Source organism: Notamacropus eugenii, chromosome 4 (assembly GCF_028372415.1).
Source record: "Notamacropus eugenii isolate mMacEug1 chromosome 4, mMacEug1.pri_v2, whole genome shotgun sequence".
In the NCBI taxonomy this organism is placed as follows: Eukaryota; Metazoa; Chordata; class Mammalia; order Diprotodontia; family Macropodidae; genus Notamacropus; species Notamacropus eugenii.
In genome coordinates, this window is record NC_092875.1 from 151,582,791 (window position 1) to 151,597,897 (window position 15,107).

Below are 15,107 nucleotides of genomic sequence, written 5' to 3' on the forward strand. Positions count from 1 at the left end.
GCTGAATTTGAACTCAGGTCCTCCTGACTCCAGGGCTGGTACTCTATCTATTGTGTCCCTAAGTCATCTATTTTGGAAAGGAACAGTTGGTTTAGAACATGCTATCTGAGAATGGGATTTTGCAGTTTGGGACCATGGCTCAAAATAGAGAAATGACAGGCTTCTAGCTGGGGAGGGACTTTTGCAAATCTAATCAAAATATCTTTAAACTGAAAAAGAAGGGGAAGTAAAAGCTATCAACGTGTATCCACCAACTAAATACCCAAAAGAGTAGCTGCTATATAGGAAGAATAGAAGATGTCCAGAAGTTCACAGGAGAAAAATCCAAGAAAGGACACAGCATAAGTATTTATATAATACCTACCATGTGACAGGTCACTGTGCTAAGCACTTCTTACAAATACTCTCATTTGATCCTCACAACTTTCCTGCAACATTAAGTACTATTATTACTATTCCCAGTTTACAGCTGGGGAAACTGAGGTTAAGTACTGTCACTTGGAGCTGGGGAAGGGTTTGGATGAAGATCAATAGACACAAAAACAGAAGTGATATTGCCATGACAATATACTACAGACTGTCTGGGCAGAAAGAGGAAATAGATGAGGAGTTCAAGAAATTGCACAAGCTTATTTTAGAGAGGCATGATGAAGTAGCAATGGAGGAGCTTCAATTATCTCAGCATTTATCAGGTGTTCCCTCCTCCTTCAGCCAAAATAAAACAGCTAACTTCTTGGTTTGCTTTTAATGGTAATTTCATTCTTCGAAAGGAAGATAAACTAATGACAAGGAACTTCTATTCCAGACTCAATTCTCACCAGTGAGGAAGAATTAGTTTCAAGGGTGGAAGCTTGGGGAGAAGTGACAACTCCAGATTAATGACCTGAAGATCAGGTATGGTACATTTCACCCCTCCCCCAGTATTCCCTGGGGCTGAACATGACCTAGTCTCTGCTATTGGCTCAACAATCCACTGACTGTGTTCTCTTACTTTTAGGGGAAACCCAGCCCTACAGTGCCATTCAAGCACTTAATCTGATTAATTTTTACACATAACACTTGGGGGTGGAGCACAATCCCTTCCTTCACCTTCTCCCTCTTAGCCTCGGGGGAAGTGTGAGGGATTAGGTTCACAGTTTAGCTCAATTCTTTTAATAGTATAGTTCCATCAAATTCCAAGTATAAAGCTTCTTGGGCTCATATCCCAGCACCCTGACTTCTCAAAGACTTCTCTGCTAGCCTGGAAAAAAAACCCCAAAAACATATGGCCTAAAATCTTAGCTCCAAGATTACTTGATTCAAGATTCTCTGAGTCTAAAGAACTCTAGCTTCCCAGTCCAGGACTCCACTGCCTGTGCCTAGAACTGAAAAGAGCAAATTAAATAGGCTCAAATCCCAAACCCATTTCTTGGGCTATAGGGCCTAAAGTAAAAAGGTGGAAAGTAGCCCTTCTCTCCCTGCTCAGCTTATTTTATGGCGGTCATTTCACCTCTTGGATGCAGCTGAGGAGACACACACACAGAAAGAGAGAGAGAGAGAAAGAGAGAGAGAGAGAGAGAGAGGGAGAGAGAAAGTGTCCTAGTCTTGTAGTTTTAAAGATAGTCTATTTGAACTTCAAAATCAATAGAAAGAGGCTGATTCTACCCACATGGTTTGGTGTGTTCAGGGAAAACTAGCACTTCTGGTGTGAAGGCTTGCCAAGCCCTTTTCAGGGCTGCTCACTTATCTTTGGTGTCTACCTGGCACCCCACTCTCACCTTTCAAGAAGCTGTAGCATGTATAGTGACCACACCCCAGTAAACCTTCCTGGCAGATGGGTTAAACAACACTGAGGGTAACCCATGGACCACAAACCCATCGTTGAGTTAAAGGGGTGTCTACCCCAAGCATGTGAAGACTTTCCCTGGCAGAAGGGGAGAATGAGAACAATTAGTTACAATAGTCATAAAGATAGCTGAAGCAGGTGCTGTGGAATTCTTAAGAGTTTGGTCAGATATTGAAGATGCCAAGGTTATCTACTCCTTCCCAGGACACTGCTGGTCATTCTGACTTTTTGTCTTGTCACTAGACTTTGAAGATTCTGGAAGAGACAATGAAGTTGACAACTTTGTGCAACTCTACCTCATTTAAATCCAATCATGCTCAGGTCAAGATATCACTGTGATGTCATTGGTCTTCTTCAAAAATGTAGGACAAATAGCATGGGAACACATTGCAAGTTAGGACTGAATTATATTTGGAAATGCTTAGTGTGATAGAGATAACACATACAACTTAAAAGATTGTGAGCTAACCCAAGAAAGAGGTTGCCTGAAGAGAATTTTTCCTGTCTTCACTCCTCAAGTAGTGTTAATTCAACAAGTATTATTGAGTGCCTACTATGCACCAGGAACTGAGGATACAAAAACAGAGACATTCCTTGCCCCATGAAGCTTGCATCTTTAATGAGTAAATCCAAAATATATTCATAATGAATACAAAGTAATTGGAGGAGGTAGAGGAAAGAGAACTAAACTGTGAAGAGTCAGGAAATGCTTCAGGTAAGTAGTGGCAGGTAGGGGTTTCTGAGGTAAGGAGGTAGGGGAAAAACAATTCTAATGAAGAAGAAGAAAAAGTGTATTTTTCTGAAGGGATGGATGTGGATAGGGATACACAAGGAACTCAGTGATCAACTTAGATTTTTTTTTTTAAAGAAATGTACCAAAGATATAAGAAAGCCTAGGTTAAAGAGAAATAGAATCAGGAAGGCTTCTGGTGAGAATGAGTTGATAGTGGCCAAGCAAGCTAAGGACAATAAAAGAGGTTTTGTTTGATCTAGCTATTTTGAGAGGAAAAAGGAAGAGCGAAGAAGTAATAAGACTTTTGCCTGGGGTAGGTGAGATGATAACTCACAAGAGAGAAGCCCCAGCTCTACTCAAAGCTTGTTTTTCTTTTTTTTTTTTCCTGTCAATAATGAACTTTGCACTAGAAATAACAGAACAAGAATGGCTAACAGGAAATTGATACCCAAGATAATGAAGAGGAAAGTAAGAGAGCACTTAGTTGCCCTTGATAAATTCAAGCTACATGGCCGACAAATTATATATCCTTAGGTACTGAAGAAACTGACAGGTGTGATTACTGAAACTCGTCAGAGATATTTTAAAGTTCATGGAAATGAATCATGATTGTAACGTTGAAGCAGGCAAATGTGCTTACTGATTTTCAAAAAAAAGGCAGGGGGAGAATAGTCTGCAAAATATATGTAGTCAAATGAGCTTGACCTCAATTTCTGGGGAAATTCTAAAAAGGATCATTAAAGACATGACTGGTGAAAATCTCATTGAGAAACCTGATTACAGAGTCAGAACGGCTTCATCAGGAACAAGAAGTCATGTCAGACCAACCTCGTTTTCTTTTCTTGACAGGATTACTAAACTAGTACATGAGGGGAATGCTGCGGATGTAGTTAACTTGGATTTTGGCAAAGCTTTTTTTTTAATAAAGTCTTTCATAGCCTTCTTATGGAGAAGATGGAGAGTTATGAAATAGACAGAAAAACAACTTGATAGATTTAGGACTGGTTGGATGAAGTAATGATTAATGGCTCAATGCCAGTGCGGCAGTTTCCAATGAACTACCCCAGGGTTCTATATTTGGCCTTTTGCTGCTTGACTTTTTTTAATAGTGATTGGCATGCTCATCGGATTTGCAGATGACACAAAAGTGGAGAGCAATAACTAGCACTGGATTGTAGAGCTGGGATCCAAAAGGAGCTTAACAGGCTAGAGCTTTGGGTCGAATGTAATAAGATGAAATTTAAGAGGAAACAATGTGGTCTTATACTTGGGAACCCCCCAAATCAGTACAATATGGGGAGGTATGGCTAGACAGCAACTCTTCTGAAAAAGATCTGAGAGTTTAGTGGACTGTAAGTTCAATATGTCTTGAGTCAGCAATGGGATATTGTAAAGAAGCTAATAAAACATCGGGCTGCATTAATAGTGGTACATCTTTCAGGAAACAGGAAAGGTGATAATCTCACTGTACCTCTGACCTAGTCACCTGGAGTTTTATGTTTCATTTTGGGTGACATGGTTTAAGAAGGACATTATAAAAAGTGTCCAGAAAAGGACAAGTATAATAGAAAGCTTTCAGTCCATATTACATAAGAATTGGTTCAAGTAACTAGGCATATTTAGCCTGGACAAGAGGAAGGGGAGTTAGAGGAGTTGAACACAAGATAGCTGTAATCAAGTATTTGAAGGTTTCTCAAAGAGCTGTCACGTGGAGGAAGGACTAAATTTTTTTCTTTCGCTCAGAGGGCAGAAGTAGGAGCAAGGATGGACATTACAAAGAAGAAAATTTGGACCTGATGCTGGGGTTGGGGGTGATCTTCTTAACAATTAAGAGTTATGACCTAGATATAAAGAGAGATTTTACAAGAAAATAGAAGAACATGAAACATATTACTTATCAGATTTATAGGTGAACAATTTATGAATAAATAAAAAACAGAGAGCAACATTAGGTATAAAAAGGACACTTTCGATTATATTAAATTGAAAAAGTTTTGTAAAAACAAATATAGCCAAGATTAGAAGGAAAGCAGAAAATTAGGAAAACAACTTATAGAGTTTATCAGATAAAGGTCTCATACCTAAAATATATAAGGAATGTTGTCAAATCTGTAAGAATACAAGTCATTTCCCAAATGATAAATGGTTGAATAGGCAGTTTTCCAATGAAGAAATGAAAATAATTTATAGTAATATTTTTAAAAATGCTCTAAATCATTACTGGTTAGAGAAATGCAAATTAAAATAACCTTGAGATATCATTTTACACCTGCCAGATTGGCTAAAAGGATAGAAGGGGAAAGTGACAAATATTGGAGAGGATGTAGAAAAATTGGAATACTAATTTATGGTTTGGAGGAATTGTGAAATGATCCAACCATTTTGGAGAGCAATCTGGAATTATGCCTAAAGAGTTACTAAACTACCTATATACCTTTTGACCCAGCAATACCATTACTTGGTCTATTTCCAAAGATGATTAGGGATAAAGGAAAAGAAACTATATGTCCTAAAATGTTTATAGCAGCTTTCTTTCTGGTGGCCAAGAACTGGAAATTGAAGGGATACCCATCAGTTGGGGAATGGCTGAACAAGTTGTATTATATGATTGTGATGGAATACTACTGTGCTAGAAGAAATGATGAGCTTAATGATCTTAGAAAGGCATGGAAAGATTTACATGAAATAATGAAGAGCAAAATGAGCAGAATCAAGAGAACATTGTATATAGTAACAGCAATATTGTTTTAAGAAGAACTTTGAATAAGTTTTTATGTATTTTTGGGTATTTATAATGGACAATACCCAAATTAAATATAAAGCACCCATGAAGAAAGACGCTATTTGCATTGAGAAAGAACTGGTAAACAGATGTATAGAATAATTTTACATATATATACCTATTTGTGTCTAATGGTAGCCATCTCTAGGACAGGGTTGGGGTAAGAGAAGAAAAAAGAGAAAAAAATTTCCATAATTTTGTTGTATATTTGAAAGGAATAGCAAATTGTGCATAGTAAATTTGTAGTTACATGTACAATCATTTTTTGGTATTTTGCTGTTATGGAAATTCACTCCATAAATTAAAAATAAAACAACAATTAAGAGTTGTATAAGAGGACTGCCCTGAAAGGGAGCTGGTTCACCATCCTTCATGATCTTTAAGTAGAGGCTGGGTGACCATCTGTGTTATAAGGAGAGGAGTGGGTGGGAAGGGGACTCCTTTCCTGGATGGGTCGGGATCCACAGTCCCTAAGTCTCAACTCCTAAATTCTGTGATTCTGAGAGCATTCCAGGGAAGAGAGAGAGTCCGTTGAAAGGCATGGAAGAGGAACTGGAAAGTCAGAAAGTGGTATGGCCCCGTATGGAAAGGATGTGGACCAGGTGTGGATTGGGTTGGACGACTTCGAATATCCCAAGCAGCTGTGGTCTGTAAAACTTCCTCTGAAAATGAAGTTCTTCCCTACATTGCATCCAATCTACCTCGTGATTTCAACCCCTCGGCTTCTAGTTCTTCTTTGCACACATAGAGAATAAATCTACTTTCCAAGTTTTAGAAGACCACGCGAACGTCTAACAAGGCGTCCTTTTTTTCTGAACCCAAAGTTGCGTGTACTTGGGTTTTTTTTCCTGTCACGGTTTTTATTTAAATTTTAGAAAAGATGTGAGAAACCCTGATGAACCCAGGAATGAGATGGGTCAAGGCCACGACAGGGGAGGGGAGGCTCTTGGTGGCCGTCACAAGAAGCGGCGGCACCCTCGGTCTCGTCACAATGGAGCGCTTGGCTGGATCATACCCAGCACACCGGGACCCTCGGGGGCCAGTCCACAGGGAGAACATTTCCCTGCGGCGAGCCTGCTCCTGGTGGGGGCTGGGGGAGGCGGACAGACCCCTTTCCTAGGCCGGGTAACGGAGACCAGAGCAGCAGCAGCGTGCGAGGGTGGGGGCCAGAACGGCCACCTCGGGACCCCCAGAGAAGGCAGGCTCTCAGACTTGGCCAAGCGCCCTCCCCTCTGGCCAGGAGCGCGGTTCCCAAGGAGCGCACCGCGTCCTTTTCACGCTTTGCGTCTGAATCGAGGTTGCTAGGCTGACTTAGGATCCGACGCGGGCGCTCCCCGAGCGCTGAAGCTTCGAGGCGCGCCCGGCCGCAGCACCTGGGACAGGGGCCTCCCCGGGGGGGACCGCGCCAGCCTCTCCTCCACTTTGCTCCGAGGCTTGCCAAGTGGGAACGCTCAGCCTGCAGCAGCCGCAGCAGCGCCGCACGAACCCGGCCCCGGGCGCCAGGCCGGCCCCGCCGCGCAGCGCGCTCAGCCCAGCCCGGGGGCTCGCGCCAGAGCCTCCGGAAACTCTCCACCGCTCCCCCATTCCCCGTCCCGCCCCCCCACCCCCGCCCTCGGCCCCCCATCCCCCACCCCTACCCCCCGACCCCCACCCCACCACCAGCAGCGGCGACCTAACGGGCCTCCGGCTAATGGAGCGCTGACCACCGCGGCCAGGACGGAGGAAGGAGCCTCCCCCAACGAGGAGGGGGAAGAGCCCGCAACACGGCCATGCGGGAGAAACGGCTCACCACCGGTAGGTAGCGGCGGCAGCGGAGCGCAGGAGGTCGAGGGCGAGGAGCCTTCGGCTTCGCCGCCATTGGCCCGCCCCGACAAGGCCCCGCCCCTGGCCCCGCCCCCGACAGGCCTAGCGCCGTTGGTGGGGGGGAGGGGAGGGTCCTGCCCCTAGGACGAGCCTCCCTCCTCACGGGGAACCTTTGCGAGGGCCCTGCCCCCTGCCCCTCCCCCTCCATCAGAAATAAGGCCCGTCGCTGCGCCCACGTGGATGGGAGCCGGGCCTTCCCGCTTGTCCCTAGCTTTTGACGCCGTCCCAGTAGCCAGATGAGACGGATGCTACAATTATTTCATAATTAGCTCTTCCAATTTTAAAAATAGGGAGACTGAAACAGGTGGGGAAGGGAGCTCACAGCTGTGGGAGAACTCGGGCAAGTCACGTTTCGGAGCAGAGGAGGCCGGTGCCCGGTGTCAGCTGGCCCAGCTCTGGGGCACCTGCAAACGGGCGAGCTGGCGAGTCACCGCTAAAGTTAAAAGTTAGCGGCAAAAAGGGCTGCGTAAGCCGGGAGACGGGCCGGAGAGACCGAGAGCCCTGGACAGGAAGGCTGGGGCTCCAACCGGCTCCGGCGGGGTGGCCGTGGGCGTGGCGGCTGTGGGCGTGGCGGCCGTGGGCGTGGCGGCCGTGGGCGTGGCACTTACCACGTGGGCCTCAGCTTTGTCCCTTACATCAGAGGGGACGGTAGGATAGGGCCTGCCTCCCAGGGTTACAAAGCGCTTTGCAAATAAGGCGGTATATATGTGTGTATAAAGCAATGTATGGGTACGTACGTAATGTGTACTATATACAGTGCTTTAAAAAGGTTGGCAAAGTATTTACAAATCTCTTGTTTGAGTTCTGTGTGTCTATATCGTTTGAAAGATCCAGGGTCTTATTCATCCATCTATCTAGCCATTCCTATATACATATATGCAGATCCACCTGTAATATATGCACACCCACATCGACATATATGCAGATCCACCTGTAATATATGCACACCCATATTATGTATAGATTTATACCTATCTACATCTCTTCATGGTTATATGTTGATATCAATACCTGGGCAGCTAGGCGACACGGTCAGTAAAGTGCCAGGCCTGAACTCCTCTTCCTGAGTTCCAATCTGGTCTCGGGTGGTTACCAGCTTGTATGATCCTGGGCAGGTCACTTAACCCCGTTGACCTCAGTTTCTTCCTATTTGTAAAATGAGCTGGAGAAGGAAATGACAAACCATTTTAGTATCTTTGCCAAGAAAGCCCCAAATTGGGTCATGGAGAGCTGGATGTGACTGAAAAAGGACTACCGGACATACACACAGAAATGGATACATATTTCTCTCTACGTATATATACATACATTTGTGTATATGTTAATCAAATGAAATATTTATAAAGCACTTTGCAAACCTTAAAGCAACATATAGCAAAATATACTACACTAATGTTAATTATGTTAATGCGAATTAAAAATCTATCCCACCCATTAATGGGCCTGCCCATTAAGGGAAGCTCGATTAGGAGAGATTTGTTTTGTGGGAAGGCCCACACCTTTTGCTAATTTCTAATGAGGCACTGGTTCTCAAGGGTTGTGATGCCCTCTGGCTCTGAAAAGTGTGTATATACTCTGAGGTGAGGCTTTGTTTTGGGACTTACTCATTGGAAGTGTTTGTTTGGCCAGACAAGACTCTGGGTAGCCTCTAAAAAGCCCCGAAGGCTTGGACAGATGTTGGTGCTTCCTTCTCCCATGTATGTATGTAATGGTCAGACAGTTAGATCTGTCTATTGATCTGTGATGTATGTGTTGCTTATGGTCAGACAGTTGGAAGCCCTGTCTGTTGGTCTTTATTTCTCTGTACTTTTTCTCAAGTTCCTGGTACTGACTTTCCCCCCTGAACTAAATGAATGATATACGTGCTTGATTAAGGTAGATTGCTGACCCCCTCAAAAGTTGCTTTCCTTTTAGAAAAGCAGATCTAAAACTATATCACTATATATCTATATACATATATACACACATATACATGCATACACTTACATATATGTATGTATGTATAAATCAAATATACCCTTCATATACACACAGGCATGCACACATGCTAGCTATTATTGTTACAGATGCAAAGGTCTTCCGTACTCCTAACTGAACTACCTAGACATTGCTTCTCCTAAGAAAAGAAGACCCCCTCCCTTCTATTTTTAGCCTGCCAGGTTTTATGGAAGTCCACCTTTGACATTTATTGACATTAGTAATAGATATATGTATAGATCTCCCCCAACCTTTAGCCTACTGGATTTTCCAGAAATCCTTTTTTTGACATTTAAATTTAGAATAGGTCCATGTGTCTATCATAGGCCTGTCTAATGGGTTGGTTAGACATATATTTTCCTTTTATCCTAGTGACTACTCATTTTTTGTATAGAGCAACTAAATGAAGGTCAAAGTAAATCCAAAATGACAGTAAAGTTAATTACTAGATAATGCTTTTAAAAGCCTGCTTGCCAACTTTAATGGGCATTATAAATATGGGTTGATGAGAGAAGGCAGCATGGTGGAGTGAATAGAGAACCAGCCACAAAATCAAGGAAGAATGTGAGTTCAAATCTCTAATATGACACATCCTGTTGTGTGATCCTGAGCAAGTCAATTCACTCAGATTCTCAGAGCTCTAAGCAGCTCCTGAGGACTTGTAAACTGCAGTGAAGAGGCCAACCTGCCCTGCTATAGGGAGTTTGCTCACCTGAGAGTTTCCTATACTAATAAAAAACTATGGTAATGAAAGATCTAGCCCCTTTCCATAGATATCTAGATAGATATATATAGATAGATTGTAATTACATATACATAGTGACAAAGCCAGAATTACTGCCCAACCAGGTGAAGTAATTGACTTCCCCCCTTTAACCCTTGGGAGAACACCGTTTCTTATGGCAACATATTGATGGCTGTAAAGATGAATCAGATTGAGTGATAAAATTCATTATTTCGTTTTGTTTCAGAGCCACCAGTTTTAACAGAAGAAGGGTTTGTAAGTACATCTTAAAGGGACTGAAATGTTCTTTTTACTTTGTTTTTCTTAGGAAATAGTATACAATATAGAGATAAAAGCTATTATGCTTGTTTTGTTGTTGCTACAAGTGATAAATTGCTACAGTTAATAGTGGCAGCAGCTAGGTATAAACACATGTGATTTAAATTTGTTTTGATTGACGTTTGCTAAAATAAAGTGGAATGGTTGATTTAAGTTTTCAAAAAAGGAGTACTTTACTGTTGTGGAGTACATTCTATATTCTTTGAATGCTAGGAATAGTAGACAACACTAATGTAGAAAAGATTTGTTCACTTGTATTTTATTTTGTTTTAATTTTGTTCTCAGTTTAGACTTTTGATTTCTACCACTCCCCCCCATTTAATAGCATTTTATTTTTTTTCCAATTACATATAAAGATAGTTAGCACCATTAATATTTATAAGATTTTTAGTTCCAAATTTCTTTCTTCCTTCCTCCCTCCCAAAGATGGCAAGCAATCTGATATTGGTTATATACGTACTATCACATTAAATATATTTTAGACTTCTGATTCAAAATCAGAGGACTGTTGTGTTCTTCTGACCCTTTAACACTTATTTTGTTGGCTAATTTTTCACTTTTTTTCCATATCAGTTTACAGTAGAAATTAATGCTTCCTTGTTTCAGTAGCTGGTTTAGAGTTGACTAAAATAAATATTTGAGGGAGGGAATGCTTATACACTTTAAGTTTACATTTAAATACAAAATTGCTCAGTCTTTTTTTTTCCTTAACATCTCTATGGTACTTGACACTATTAGCTAATCTTTACTTCAAGCTGTATTCTTCTTTGGTTTCTATGATACTGAAATACTTTTGTTCTCTTTTCTCTCTGATTTGCTTCTTCTCTGTCTATCACTGACTTCTCTTTCTCCATTTTTCCTCTAACTGATACCCTGACCAAGATTCAGTCTGTAGCCTTTTATGCTTTTTGATATGTTCTCTTCTTTGGGATCTCATCCACCCTCACACATGTATCCTCATGTCTTCCATCACTATTAGCAATTTGAGGATGACTATAGCTCAAGCTTCTTAACCTCTCCCAAACTCCAGACCTGCCTCTCCAATTGCCTGCATGGCTTTTTTTTTTTTATTTAAGTTGTCCTGGTACGTAAAATTCAGCAGATAAAAAACTGAACTCATCCCCTTCCCTCTCAAACCATATCATTGTATGTTATGGTCACTACAATGGTTTATAAAGTCTTATATTGTCATTTATTGTACTATCACTGCTTCTGTAGTATCATTTATGCATGTTTCATTACCCTGACTGGACAGTTCTTCCAATTCAGGATGCATGTTTTATATGATTAAGTCTCTCCTCTCTCCAATGCATTTAACACAATCTTTACCAGATTAATTAAATTAGTTAATTAAATAAATTAAAAATTAAATTAAATGCATTAATTATAGTTTTAAACTATTATTTATAAGCCTATATATTTATTTATAAATTAAAAGGTTAATGCAATTTTCTAGTCCTTTGCCCATTTGAATAGTTAAGGTAAGCAAGCCTGTTGAAAGTTTATATTTTTTGGTAATTATTCAAGATTTTGTGTAGGGTCTTTCTGTTACAAAACATTTATGCTTGTGTCTTTAGCTATACATGCATACTAAGTCTATATTTACTCAAAATAATGTATAGGGATTATGTTCTTTTTACATTTTAAAAAACTGACCAAACCAAGAAAAAAAATCAATCACATGGAAATAATAGAACTGTGTTATATTCCCATTAACAAAATAAATACAAATTACATTTAGGAAATTTTCATTTTCTCAGTTTCAATATGCTCTGACATACTAAAACAAAATAGGAGTTGGATTCCCTAAATGCATCAGAGAAAAAAAAGTAGCATTTTCTTCTTTCTCCTCAACCCTGACTTCATTGTCTCTTGATAATGTATATCCACTTTCTCTAAAATTTTACCTTTTGCTTCTTTTTCTTCTGTAATAAGATTTGTTTCTAAAGAATTCTATATCTTTATTCTCTAAGAAATCAGTGTAGAAAATGTAATATATATCCACTTTCTCTAAAACATTACTTTTTGCTACTTTTTCTTCTGTAATAAGATTTGTTTCTAAAAAATTCTATATCTTTATTCTCTAAGAAATCAGTGTAGAAAATACTCCAGCACCTTCACAGTAGAGGTGACATTATTTGACAACAACAGAAGAAAATTTTTAAGAGAAAATTGAGTTTTTTCACTTGCATTCTTTCTAATTAAATTTTAGGTTATTTAAGACCAAGTCTTGGTTTCCTTGCATCTTCCTTTCAGACATTAGCTTAATAAATGTTGATTGATGGAAAAGGATTTAAGATCTATTTTCTAGGCAATTTATAGTACGCAATGATATAGTCATAGGTTTTCTCATATAACACTGTAAACATTTGTTTTCATATTACAGGAAGATTCTTTAGCAACTGATAATTTGCTTGTGGACTACTTCAATGAATTTTTAAGTCTTCCAGTAAGTATTATATTATGGTTATCCTTACCCACCAGAGCAAAGCCAATGATGACCAAGTTCTGATGTAAAATGAATGTATTTAGGGATAATGAGCACTTCCAAAAGTTTTAAATTTCCTTCTCCAACCCCCCTCTCTCCCCACAACAACATGCAGTCTTATATGGGCTGTACATATACATTCTTATTAAACACATTTTCATATTACTCATGTTGCATAGAAGAATTAAAATGAATGGGAAAAAGTATGAGAAAAACTAAACAAAACGAAACATAACAAGAGAAAATAATCTGCTTCGTTCTGCGTTCCGACTCCATAGTTCTTTCTCTAGATGTGGATGGCATTTGCATCATAAGTCCTTTGGAAATGTTTTAGGTACTTGCCTTGCTGTGGATAATAACTAAGTCTATCACAAACAGTCCTTTCACACTGTGGCTGTAGCTATGTACAGTGTTCTCCTGGTTCTGCTCACTTCACTCAGCATCAGTTCATATAAGTCTATCCAGATATTTTTGAAGTCTGCCCATCAATCATTTCTTATTGCACAATAATATTCCATTACATTCATATGCCACAACTTCTTCAGCCATTCCCTAGTTGATGGGCATTCCTTTGATTTTCAGTTCGTAGCTAACACAAAAAGAGCTGCTATAAATATTTTTGTATATGTGGGTCCTTTTCCCATTTTTGACCATTTATCAACTGGGGAATGACTTGTACTCTTGTAAATTTGACTTGGTTCTCTATATATTTTAGAAATGAGGCCTTTATCTGAGACACTAGTTGTAAATTTTTTTCCCTAGTTTTCCACTTCCCTCCTAATCTTGGTTGCACTGGCTTAGTTTATTCAAAAACTTTTCAATTTAATTAATCAATATTATCCATTTTGCTTAGGTTCACTATCTCTTGTTTGGTCATAAATTCCTCCATTCTCCATAAATCTGACAAACTATTCCTTGCTTCCCTAATTTGTTTATAGTATCAACTTTTATACCTAGATCCATTTGGACTTTATTCTGGTATACAGTGTCAGGCAGTGGTCTGCTTCTGCCACACTATTTTCCAGTTTTCCCAGCAGTTTTGTCAAACAATGAGTTCTTAACTCAGAAGCTGGGGTCCCTGGGTTTATCAAACAGTAGACTGCTATAATCATTGACTACTGTGTCATGTGTACCCAACCTATTCCATTGATTTACCCCTCTATTTCTTAGCCAGTACCAAGTGGTTTTGATGATGGCTGCTTTATAATACAATTTAAGATCTGGTATGACCAGGCCACCTTCTGTAACATTTCTTTTCATTGATTCCCTTTTGGACCTTTTGTTTTTCCAGATGAATTTTGATAGTATTTTTTCTAAATCTATAAAATAATTTTTTGGGGGTTTGATTGGTGTGATGCTGAATAAGTAAGTTAATTTAGGTAGAATTGTCATTTTTATTATATTAACTTGACCTACCCATGAATAAGTGATGTTTTTCCAATTATTTAGATCTGACTTTATTTGTGCAAAAAAGTATTTTGTGATTGTGTTCATATAGCCCCTGGGTTTGTTTTGGCAGATAGGCTCCCAAATATTTTATAGTGTCTACAGTAACTTTATATTGGATTTTTCTTTCTATCTCTTGCTGTTGGTAGTAATTGTTAGTAATATATAGAAATGCAGATGATTTATGTAGGTTTATTTTTGTATCCTGCTACTTTGTCAAAGCTGTTTATTATTTCAAGTCATTTTTTACTTGATTCTCTAGGATTCTCTAAGTATATCATCATATCATCTTCAAAGAGTACTAACTTAGTTTCTTCTTTGCCTATTCTGATTTCTTCAATTTCTTTTTCTTCTCTTATTGTTAAAGCTAACATTTCTAGTAACCATATTGAGTAACAGTGGTAATAATGAACATCCTTGTTTCACCCCTGATCTTATTGGAAAGGCATCTAACTTATCCCCATTACATATAAGGTTTGCAATGGTTTTAGGTAAATGCTACTTATTATTTTAAGGAAGGTTGCATTTATTCCTATGCTCTCCATTGTTTTCAATAGGAATGGGTGTTGTATTTTGTCAAAAGTTTTTTATGTATCTATGGAAGTAGTCATGTGATTTCTGTCAGTTTTATTGTTGAGATGATCAATTATTCTGATAGTTTTCCTACTATTGAACCACCCCTGCATTCCTGTTATAAATCCTACCTGATCAAAGTGTATTCTTCTCATGATAAGTTGCTGTAATCTTTTTGCTAATATCTTATTTAAAATTTTTGCATCTATATTCATTAGAGAAATTGATCTATAATTTTCTTTCTCTAGTTTGAGTCTTCCTGGTTTAGGTATCAGCACCATATCTGTATCATAAAAATAATTTGATTGGATTCATTCTTTGCAAATTTTCCCAAATAGTCTATACAGTATTGGAATT

The 15,107-nt window shown here is 39.4% G+C and overlaps 1 protein-coding gene across 5 annotated transcripts in view; it reads left to right on the top strand.

Moving 5' to 3' along the window:
* The first annotated feature begins 6,964 nt into the window (after window positions 1-6,964).
* RGS22 (regulator of G protein signaling 22) overlaps window positions 6,965-15,107 on the top strand; it is a 175,768-nt gene continuing 167,625 nt past the window's right edge. For 3 of the 5 annotated variants that reach the window (XM_072606882.1, XM_072606884.1, XM_072606886.1), the window contains exons 1-3: window positions 6,966-7,134; window positions 10,152-10,180; window positions 12,630-12,692. In XM_072606882.1, the coding sequence (XP_072462983.1) occupies window positions 7,110-7,134; window positions 10,152-10,180; window positions 12,630-12,692 (117 nt within the window). In that variant the 5' untranslated portion in view covers window positions 6,966-7,109. Of the gene's footprint in view, window positions 7,135-10,151; window positions 10,181-12,629; window positions 12,693-15,107 lie in introns of all 5 variants that reach the window. The other 2 variants (XM_072606883.1, XM_072606885.1) reach the window with 1 other exon arrangement.